The 11,172-nt window shown below is 31.9% G+C and overlaps 5 protein-coding genes and 1 non-coding gene across 6 annotated transcripts; 4 read left to right on the forward strand and 2 right to left on the reverse strand.

The window, feature by feature from the left end:
* Positions 1–349: 349 nt before the first annotated feature.
* Positions 350–2,848, forward strand: ERB1 (ribosome biogenesis protein ERB1; the record flags this gene model as incomplete). Its single annotated transcript, XM_046079092.1, has 1 exon — positions 350–2,848. The coding sequence occupies one exon, from the start codon at positions 350–352 to the stop codon at positions 2,846–2,848; it is 2,499 nt and encodes an 832-aa protein (XP_045933767.1).
* Positions 2,849–3,330: 482 nt separating this feature from the next.
* Positions 3,331–5,514, forward strand: SCDLUD_004130 (uncharacterized protein; the record flags this gene model as incomplete). The annotated part of the gene is made up of 1 exon (XM_046076743.1): positions 3,331–5,514. The coding sequence occupies one exon, from the start codon at positions 3,331–3,333 to the stop codon at positions 5,512–5,514; it is 2,184 nt and encodes a 727-aa protein (XP_045933768.1).
* Positions 5,515–5,678: 164 nt separating this feature from the next.
* Positions 5,679–6,764, reverse strand: CSM3 (Csm3p; the record flags this gene model as incomplete). Its single annotated transcript, XM_046079091.1, has 1 exon — positions 5,679–6,764. One exon carries the CDS (start codon positions 6,762–6,764, stop codon positions 5,679–5,681), a length of 1,086 nt encoding a protein of 361 aa, XP_045933769.1.
* A 1,614-nt stretch (positions 6,765–8,378) lies between these two features.
* On the reverse strand, positions 8,379–9,248 carry SCDLUD_004132 (uncharacterized protein; the record flags this gene model as incomplete). Its single annotated transcript, XM_046081616.1, has 1 exon — positions 8,379–9,248. The coding sequence occupies one exon, from the start codon at positions 9,246–9,248 to the stop codon at positions 8,379–8,381; it is 870 nt and encodes a 289-aa protein (XP_045933770.1).
* Positions 9,249–9,931: 683 nt separating this feature from the next.
* SCDLUD_004133 lies at positions 9,932–10,003 on the forward strand. Its single transcript has one exon. It is a non-coding gene; the product is annotated as a tRNA-Gln (tRNA).
* A 366-nt stretch (positions 10,004–10,369) lies between these two features.
* Positions 10,370–10,723, forward strand: SCDLUD_004134 (uncharacterized protein; the record flags this gene model as incomplete). The annotated part of the gene is made up of 1 exon (XM_046076742.1): positions 10,370–10,723. One exon carries the CDS (start codon positions 10,370–10,372, stop codon positions 10,721–10,723), a length of 354 nt encoding a protein of 117 aa, XP_045933771.1.
* Between the last annotated feature and the right edge of the window lie 449 nt (positions 10,724–11,172).

Below are 11,172 nucleotides of genomic sequence, written 5' to 3' on the forward strand. Positions count from 1 at the left end.
TTTTTTTTTTTTTTTTATTAAAAGTGGACCTTATGCAATTTTGAATATTGTCCGAGTTAACCACGGACAACTCCAAAAATTAACGTTTCTTTTTTTTTTTATTTTAATTTTTTTTTTTTTCTTTTTTTCTTTTCTTCTTTTTTTTTTTTTTTCTTCTATTAAAGAAAATTTATGCAATTTTTTTTTTTTTTTTTTTTTTTTAAAACATACATAAGCATTATATATTTTACAATTACAGGATTAGATTTATTAAGTTCTAATATTTTTAATCTCATTGTATCCATTTTAACGAAAAAAACAAATAGCTTAATAAACTCAATACACGTCGTATATCTTAATAACTAAAGAGATGTCTGCGAAAAAGTTGAATCAAAATACTAATAACAACAATAACAGAAAAAGAAGTAATAATGACGAAGAATCGGAACCACAACATGAAATAGATGAATTCCAAATGGATAATATCCAATTAGATGCTGCAGAAAGTAGCGATGAAGAGGGGCAAGAAAATGAGGATGAAAATGGCGAAATCTTAGATAATACCGAAGAAGACTTCCAGGATGCCAGAGAAGAACAAGAAAGAAGTTTCAATGAAGAAGAAAAAGAAGATTCAGATTCAGATTCAGATTCAGATTCAGATGCTGAATTTAATAAAATTCTGGCCAAAGAAAATGAATCAAGTTTTAATGAAAACTACAGTGACGACAGTACTAGCTCCTCTACCAATGACGAAAAATCAATTACTGATAAATTAACCAATACAAAGTTAAATATTATTCATGAACCGGCATCAATCAAAACTGAATATTCGGATGGTACCCCAAGATTATTGAAGCCTGAAATTGACCCTATCTATGATAGCGATGATACCGATTATGAACAAAAAACCAACACCATCGGCAATATCCCATTATCTGCATACGATGAAATGCCACACATAGGGTATGACATCAACGGTAAAAGAATTATGAGGCCAGCCAAAGGGTCTGCACTAGATCAATTATTGGAAAACATTGAATTGCCAGAAGGATGGACCGGGTTATTAGATAAAAATACTGGTGCTAGTTTGAATCTAAGTGAAGAGGAATTGGAATTAATTAAGAAAATTGAAAGAAATGAAAATACCACTGATGAGGTAGACCCATATCCTAAATACATTGACTGGTTTACCAGAGACGAACAGCTTACACCCGTAACTGCTATCCCTGAGCCCAAAAGAAGATTTATTCCTAGTAAAATCGAAGCTAAGAGAGTTATGAAAATTGTCAAGGCCATTCGTGAAGGCCGTATTATCCCACCAAATAAATTGAAGGAATTAAGAGAAGAAGAAAACAAAAATTATGATCTATGGGAGGGTACTAGCGACGATGCGATTGATGATCATATTATGAACTTAAGGGCTCCTAAGTTACCACCACCAACGAACGAGGAAAGTTATAACCCACCAGAAGAATACTTAATGACCAAGGAAGAGATTGAAAACTGGGAAAAATTAGAACCAAGTGAAAGAGAGAAAAATTTCGTCCCTCAAAAATATGGTTCGTTAAGAAAGGTGCCTGGCTATACGGAGTCCGTCAGAGAAAGATTTGAAAGGTCTTTGGATTTATACTTGGCTCCCCGTGTCCGTAAAAATAAATTGAATATTGACCCAGAATCGCTAATTCCAGATTTGCCCTCTCCCAAAGATTTAAAACCTTTCCCAATTCGTTGTTCCACTATCTACAAGGGACACACAGGTAGAATCAGGACAGTTTCAATTGATCCATCCGGACTATGGTTAGCCACTGGTTCTGATGACGGCACTGTTAGAATTTGGGAAATTTTGACAGGCAGAGAAGTTTACAGAGTTTCTATTATCGACGGTGATGAGGAAGAGACTGAAGATCATATTGATGTAGTCGCCTGGAATCCTGACAAATCAACTGGTATATTAGCTATTGCGTGCGGTGAACAAATAACGTTGATTGTCCCTCCAATTTTCGGATTTGAAATTGAAAACAATGGTAAATTAAAAATTGAAAATGGGTTTGGCTTTGATACTTTTGGTAATGTCAAAAAAGATGGAAAATTGAATGTCAATGAAGATGAAGACTTAGATGACAACAATGAAAGGACTAATGGGAAAAAGAAAGCTCCTGTCGCTAAATGGAACAAACCAACAATTAAGCAACAGGCTAAGGACATTTCCATTACAATTACATGCAATAAGACAGTTAAAAAACTATCGTGGCACAGAAAGGGTGATTACTTTGTAACAGTCCAACCAGAATCCGGCAATACTTCTGTTTTAATCCACCAATTGTCTAAACACATGTCTCAATCGCCATTCAAGAAATCTAAAGGTATTATAATGGACGCCAAGTTTCATCCATTTAGACCACAGCTATTTGTTTGTTCTCAAAGGTATATTAGAATTTACGATTTGAGCCAACAAATCCTAGTGAAAAAGTTGTTGCCAGGCGCTAGATGGCTATCAAAAATTGATATCCACCCAAGAGGCGACAATTTAATCGCATCATCATTTGACAAAAGAGTTTTGTGGCATGATTTGGATTTATCCAATATTCCATACAAGACATTAAGATATCACGACAAGGCTGTTAGAGATGTTGAATTTCATAAAAAATTACCTTTGTTTTGTTCAGCTGCTGATGATGGTACAATCCATATCTTCCATGACACTGTTTATGATGATATGATGAAGAATCCGTTGATTGTTCCATTGAAAAAATTGACGGGACACAAAGTTATAAATAGCTTGGGTGTTTTGAATACAGCTTGGCACCCAAGAGAAGCTTGGTTATTTTCTGCTGGTGCAGATCATACTGCACGTTTATGGACCAACTAGTGTATCTGTGTTAATAAGTGTATATTACTATGTAGAACGGATGAATTTTCCCCTCTCCTTTTGTTTTTTCTTTCCTTCTCTCTTTCTTTCTTTATTTTTTTAAAAGTTTTATATATATGTAATTTGGATAATTTAACCATCCTTAATGATTAAAAAGTCATACTTGACATTTCAAAGAAGTGCTAATAACAATCTTTTATCATTAAGTTGTATCAACTTTTGGTGTTAGTAATGCTTTATGGAAACTCTTTTCTAATAAAAGTTTTAATTTTTTTTTTTTTTTTTTTTTTATTTTTATAATCCCCGCTTCCAGCTGTAGGCCCCACTCACTCATTTATTGAAGAAAAAAGTATTCCATTAATTTACTACATTTCTTATATTTCGTTGTATCCTTTTAAAAGTCAAATTCTATAAATATTCCACTTACCTTTTCTTCTTGATAATTGCAGCAATCTATAATATAAACTAGTAAAAAAAGAAAAATGGCTACAGCAAGAGTGCCGCCTCCAACAGGTTTTATTGGGTTTCTACGATATGCAGTGATAATATTTGGCATTATAAACATAGTCATTCAAATAAAAAAAATTACATTGCCTAACAAAGATACTTCAGAAGAATCATTAGGCCTCGATTTGGTACCTGGTATAGTAGGATTGCCGTCATCATCCATAATACAAAAGGAAAATGCTAATCTTATACTTGAAAATAGTTTAAATCAAAAGTACCCTTCATCAAGAAATGTTTTAAAAACTCGCCAGAGACAGGAATATGAATTAAATTTGGAGTTACTTCCAAAGATATTTCAAAATAGAGAACAAGAAAGGTTTGTTATCCACCAGATTCCTTCCACCAATTTGACAAATATCAGCTATTCCGCTCCAAATGAATACGATAGTGATGTTATTGAAGTGTACAACGAAACCGTCCCTACTAGAGAATGGATTGTTTATGAGAACTCTCAATTACCACCACAAGTTTATGCACCAGTTTGGAATCCATTAAAAAACAACGTAGTAAATTTAAGTATTTACATAAATAATAATGCCACAGGTTATGACTCGAGTAAAGATTTGCAATTGAACATAAATGGAATCGATTTAACCAGCATCAATGACGAACCGCTGTATATTAATAATTTTGAATACCCGTTATTGAACAATAACACAAATTATGATAAAAATATCTACATACACACGGTGCTTGGCAAATCCAATTATGTTTCAAATGATAATAATAATAATGATGACGATGGATATGGTTTGTGCGGAGAAACAACTTATAAATTGACACACTATTTCGATGACAATTTAGATAGGGATAGTGTCATTCCGTATGTTCATCCCAACATAAGCTTAGTTTTAGGCAATTTTGACGATATTTTAATAACCAATAATATCCCATCATACTTCCGGCAGTTTTTAACCGTTACAAGTGATGGGAAAAGAGACAATTCTAGCGGTATTGTTGGTAGATATTTCCCATTTGTATTCTATAATAATATTTTCCAAACCAAATCGGAAATGCTTAGGATTGGTACAAATATCACAAATATCAAGTTTACCTTAGATATTAAACTGGAGCCGCTTTCAGAAATCAAGAAAAGGTTGTTTTTTTTAAATTTACTACAGAAAACTTTTATTTCTGGACAGACTGAAAATAATGATTTTTTTGAAGAAATTATATTCAAGTTGGACCGATTAAAAAACTTTTTTTTCCATACCGATCAAAAGATTGTTATAGGATTGAGCATTGCTTTTTTATTTAGAATAATATCCGAGTGCTATATTTTTTTACAGAAATACAATTCTATTAAAAATTCTGAGATACCAGAGTTCAATTTAAGTGGGGAAGTAATATCCATCGTTTGTCAAATTGTATCGATTTTATATTTGTGGCAATTTACTTTTGCTACTTCCTATTATTTCATTTTCTTGGTTTATTTACCACTGTTGATACTAAATTCTATGGAAGTTTTGAAAAATTTGAATTTCCAAGTTTTATCTGTTGAAGAGTTTATTGTGTTAGAAGATTATGACACTAATGATCAATACATTTGTTCGGTTCCATTAATCATTAACCATCGTTTCCTAATAATCAAATATTGTGATCATTATTACCATTATTATTTTACTAACAAAAAGACAGTACCGAGTACTAGCAGTACCTTAACTCGCACTAAAATAATGATTATTTTACTAATTGTGCCATTATTTTTAAGTGAATTCAAGAAAAATATTATTGATACGCAATACATAACCAATTGGAAAAATGGTAACGAGTTTGCTGTTGCTGCCTTAGTGAGTGGCGAATTTATTAGTCAGTTCATATATTTGTATGGAAACACAATAGTGTACTCCATTCCAAATTTGGTGTTAAATTATAAACTAAAAGTATTTATGGATCATGTTGAATTTACCGGTAATATTAATCATCGCTGTAAACAGAAAATTCTGATCTTATTGAGCATTGTTAATATATTTATTGATTTTTTATATTCCCAATTCATTGATGTAGATAATAGCAAACAACAACTTGCAGGTATAAGAGATTTGGTATTGTTGGCTGTATATGTTTTTCAATCACTTACTTATGAAAGTCAAAATGTTGTAAGAAAAAAGAAAAAAAGTAAAAGTTCTAAAAAAGTTGCTTTTAAGGATGAAGAATAGGATGTTTGGGAAGTTTGAAGCAGTTATATGATGGGTGCATTATATATTAATTAGTCTGTATAATAAATCATGTATTTTTTTCGAGTTGAAGTATACATAATAAGAAGTTTATATCTAATTTCCTTTTTCTTTTTTTTTTTTTTTTTTTTTTTTTTTAAATTCTTTTAAATGTCTAATTCTCGCATTAAAGCCAAATCATCTTCATTATTACTACCATCGGATTGCTGTTCATCTAAATTTTGGATAGATATATTATTACTATTATTATTATTAATATCATTATTCATGGCTGTGGTAGTAGCATCAGTAGCAGCAACAGTAGCACCGTCAGAAGTAACATTGATATTATTATTATCTTCTTGAGATACAGTAGAAACTGAATGAGTGAAATATGTGCCAGAGCTACTTTGTTCCCTTTGTAAATAATCGGGATTTTCATTTTCATTATTTTTATTTGTGGTACTAATATTGGTTTTTATAATATTACTCGAAGGCTCAGTCTGTGGTGAAGATGATCCTGAACCATTGGTAAAATTTTGACTGGTGTTGCTAGATTTATTTCCCTCATTTCTTATGACACTATTACTAGCTATGTTAGTTTCCTCGCCGTTACTCTCAGCAATATTCGATACAGCATCTTTTTTTTCAGTATGAACTTCTATATTAGTTTCATCTTGATCCATTCCTATTTTAATATTTGCTTCTTTTAAAAACAAATTTAGTCTATAATCCTTAATATCCCTATCAACCTTGCCAATTCTTTCGCAGTTATTGATAAAATCTCTAAATCTAAATTTTGGGAAACATTGGTGTGCCCAAATTTGGTAAAACTCAATTATATTACTCAAATTATCATAGTTTGATTTTTTTGACGATATTTTGATTCTCTTTTGCGCATTTTCAACAATATATGGCAAGCCTTTAGAAGATAATAAAATATCTGAATTCAGTGACGATAAAGTATTACCGAATTTTCGTTTATTGATGTTGATTGTCGCAGTGGGATCTGTATTGCCATCGCTTTCGCCTACACTATCTACTATATTAGAACCATTGATATTATCGACGCTGACATTTAAATTAATGGCTGTGGGGTCTAGTTGCATATCATCCTCGTCTAGGAAAGTAGAAGATGTTCCAATTACATGCTCATCATAAATATCTTTTTCGAAAATATTACTTTTGTGATATTTGCCGGTGGCATCCTTAAGATTATCTGCAGAAGTATTAATATTGTTATTAATAAGCATCTAGTTGGTTAATGTGTTTAACTTTTCAGTTATTTTCTAGACACATTTTTTTTCTTTTTGACTTTAATACCAGAAGATATGATATAACAGTACATATTTAACTCAGAAAAAAAAAAAAATAAAAAAAGAAATTACGTGTTTCAACAAATAATAAAAAAAAAAAAAAAAAAAAAAAAAAAAAAATAGTTCGAAAACTACGCGTTAGAAATATATATTATATATGTATTTTTAAGGCTTTCAGCTGGCACTTAAAAAGAAATAAGATATAGTTGGAACATTGTGTTATATCGTATTGGGGATAGATGTTACTAGTACAAGGTAATGTAAACTGTGTTTCTTTCTCTCCTATGAAATGTCATTTTGACCTTTTGCAACAAAAACTATTACTTTTAAACTTCCGTAACATTTTCCATGGTATCTCTTGATTTTTATCCAAGTTTTTTGTGACAATCAATATATCATCTAAATAGACATATACATGCCCAATTCTATCCAATAATTTGCTCATAAATCTACTAAAATTCTTTGGTGCTGTTTTAATACCAAACGGTAATACTTCATATCTAAAATGACCAAAGGGTGTGATGAACGACGTTAATTTCTTTGACTTCTCGTTCAATCTCGATTGATGATATCCTGAGTGCAAATCTAGAGTTGTAAATACCTTTGCATCACCGACTTTCGCGAATAGTTCAGTGATTGAGGGAATTGGGAAACTTTCATTCACAATACCTTAATTCAATTCTCTATTGTCAACAACTAATTTCCACGTTTGATCCTTTTTACGCACTAATATAATAGGCACTCCGCAGTCAACTTTAGATTCTGACACAAATCCTTTCTTGATGAGGTCCTCTAGAAGCTTTCTACATTCTTGCTCCATCTTGGGCGTTAACCAGCAAGTGTATAAATCTGGTGTACTGAAACCTTCTTTCAATACAATATTATGCTCAAAACTTTCTGGACCCAGATTTGCTGGAAGTTCATTAGTAACATGGGTCTGGAATCTTTTCCTTAGCCCTTCTGGTAACTTGTCAAATCCATTCAACTCATCTTCTTTTTCATTCCTTATGTCAATATGCTATATTCTACTCAAGAATTCGGCATCTTGCTTCACTTGCTACACCATTGAACGTAAGTGCATTACAAGGTTTCTCTTTTAACACTAACTTTTCAACCAACTTCGCATTCACAAACGAAGTGGGGCTACCTGTATCACACAAAACTTGTACCTTTTTTTTTTTTTTTTTTTTTTTTTTTTAATCTCACGGTTGATAACCAATATGTTACCAACTAAGAGTTCTTCTTGAACTAAGAACATTAGAGGAAAATCCTTAGAATTTCTCCCCTCGCCAATATCACTTATCTGTCATGCAAGATATATCGAAATAAATATAATCATTATTCTTTAGAACATCATCAATAGGAGAAGCAACGTTACCCAAATAGATATCCTCTTGAAGTGAAGTCTCAACAGAATGTTTAGCTGCAGTAGTCATATTAGTAAGTGCAGCGGAAGTAGGAACATCTTTTTGATGCGTAGTAGTATCATGGTGTGGAGCGGTGGTAGCAACTCTCTCAGTTATACCACAGCGTTTACTTGTTTTGTGTTTCTTAATAGGAACGCCTCGCATTACCAGGACAATTAGCTTTTATATGATCTGGGGAACCGCAGTTGAAACACAACTTGTTTCTTCTACAAACATTGTAAAACTTCTCTTGAAAGTTATCCTTTCTATTGGAATTCTTCCCTTCTTTGTCTTTTCCAGTATATTTTCTCCCAGTCTTCGAATAACCATGTCTTGTGTTGTTAATCCGGTTCATGGTACAATCTAGGTCCGTATCTAATTTATTCTTATTTCCAGTAAGGTTACATTCATCATCAAGTGAAACATCCGAATTTTTGCGGCAGTGTTCAATCTTTTTAGCAGCATTAACAGCATCAATTAACCTATCAAATTGGTACATTCTCAACATTTGACGAGTCTGAAGCCTCACTCCTTGAATGAACAAATCAATAGCAAAAGCATCTGACGTATAACCACGAGGTAACATTGCATGATAAGTCATAAACTGTTTAACATACGTATCAATATCCTTCTTTTGTGAAGTTTGCTTCCAGTTTTCCATAAGCTGGTACGAATCAATCTCAGAAGGATCAATATCTCCCTTTTGTGAAGTTCGTTTCGACCTTTCCAAAAGCTGGTACGGATCAATCTTGGAACTATGGTAATCCTTAAAATCAGCGGCAAATGCAGAGTATGTCATAGCTCTACAGTCATTAAGATTAAAATAATTAGCAAACCATTCTAAAGCATCATCAGTAAAGTTTTGAGCCACATAACAAATTTTTGCGTATTCATCTTCAATACCACACTCGACGAACTGGGTCTCAAAACTCAACAAAAATGTAGAAATTCTGGAAACATCCTTTTTAGATCCAGAGAACTTAAATGGGGCGATAACAGTTTGATTGTGATTCATTCTTAAAATTTAATTTTAGTGGCGCTATTAGATGTTATGTCGCAGAGGGGATATACTGAGAGGGGTGGGGTTAGCAAACAAGTTTGATACTTTACTATTTATATCAGGACCAATTTAATAGTTTCTTGCTTCATCTTTTATATACTTTTAACCAATAAAACTATAACTTATACACTTTCATAATCAACTTCTTTAAATAAATCATCTCTTTATATATGATTTTTTTTCACCCTTTACTTTATGTTTGTATTAACCTTTTCCAATGTTTCATCGTTGTCCGCCGAGCATATTTTCCTTCTTGCGGCGGTCCCCGTATGTTTAGTACTCTCTGTATTCTCGGAAGTACTTGCATCTCGTATAAACCGTGATAACCACAATCCGTTCGGTTAATAAAGGACCGGTTAATAAAGGCTCGGTTAATAATATGACACTGCTGTGTCAACATCGAAACAAGAATAGAAACAGAAACACCAAAATAAATCGTATATAAAGAGAGGATTTATTCAAGAGAAACCAATTATGAAATTAGTTTTAATATATAAGTTATTAGTTAAAAGTATATAAAAAATCAAGCAACAAACTATTACATCTGCCTTGATATAAATAGTAAAGTATCAAACTTGTTTGCTAACCCCACCCCTCTCAGTATACCCTCTCTGCGACATAACATAGTCGGACTTATTGGTTCTATAGTGTAGTGGTTATCACTTTCGGTTTTGATCCGAACAACCCCGGTTCGAGTCCGGGTAGGACCTTTTTATTTTTTCCTTTTTTTTATGAATTTTTAACAGCGATAAAGAAAACTGTGGTGGTGGTGGTGGTGATAATAATAATAATAATGGTTATTATCTGCGGTTAAATAAATGTGATTGCAATATAAACTGTGTAGCAAAAGTTATATTTTATATTTTTTAAAAAATACAGAAAAAAAAGAGAGGTTATTTTAATTTATATTTTACAATCGTGCTTATCATCAGAACATCTTTCAAACTTATATAAGAAGCTAAAACGAAAATGTTATTCCATAATTAAAAAGGAAGAACAAATTAAAAAGGAAGAACAAGTTAAAAGTCGGTTATACCAGTAACCATTATAAATATACGAGGAAATCACTTTAACAAATGCTAGACCAAGAATTAGTATTTAAAAACTATGAAGCTGACTACGGTTGTGCAGGCACTAAGCCATCACTAAAGGGGAAATTACAGGAATATTCCGTTGATAAGCTTGATATTACTATGCAGACACAATTTCATTACTGTAAGTTAGAACATGGTACAGTTTCACAAGAACAACCTAATAACTATTATTATCACACTCATAATAACAGCAACAAAATGGAAAAGGATGATGAAGATGACAATGAGGATGTGATTGTTGACCTATCGACTGGCAGCCTAAAGCCTGTAAACTTAAAGAACTATAATAGAATGAATTCGATGATCGATGATTTTATGGATACTAGATTATCTTAGATGTGTATATTTACTATATTTTTTTTCTTTTGATACATTGAGTTTACGTTAGCATGAGGAAGGCGGAGACAAGCATTTAACACTTGGTCTTTTATTGCATTTTTAATTAATTAATTAACTAATTTATTTATTGTACATTTTATATATATATGTATATTTTTTTTTTGCTTCCAGTTTCTTGGGTTTAGTTGTTTAGGTTAGGATACGTTTTTAATTTAATTTAATTTAATTTGATTTATTCTATTTTTTTTTTTTTTTTTTTGATATTAGTGTAGTATTATACCAATGTCATGTGATATTAGAAGTATAGTTTGCTTGTAAGCCAAATCAATCTTTCTGTGATTCTACGGGGCTTTTTCGCTCGCATGTAGAAAAGTACAATCCGGGTAAACAAGAACGGTCTTCTTTACTTTGATATAAATAAAACACGTGATTTGGACACATACTGA

The sequence above is a fragment of the Saccharomycodes ludwigii genome, chromosome V (assembly GCF_020623625.1).
Source record: "Saccharomycodes ludwigii strain NBRC 1722 chromosome V, whole genome shotgun sequence".
Classification (NCBI taxonomy): Eukaryota; Fungi; Ascomycota; class Saccharomycetes; order Saccharomycodales; family Saccharomycodaceae; genus Saccharomycodes; species Saccharomycodes ludwigii.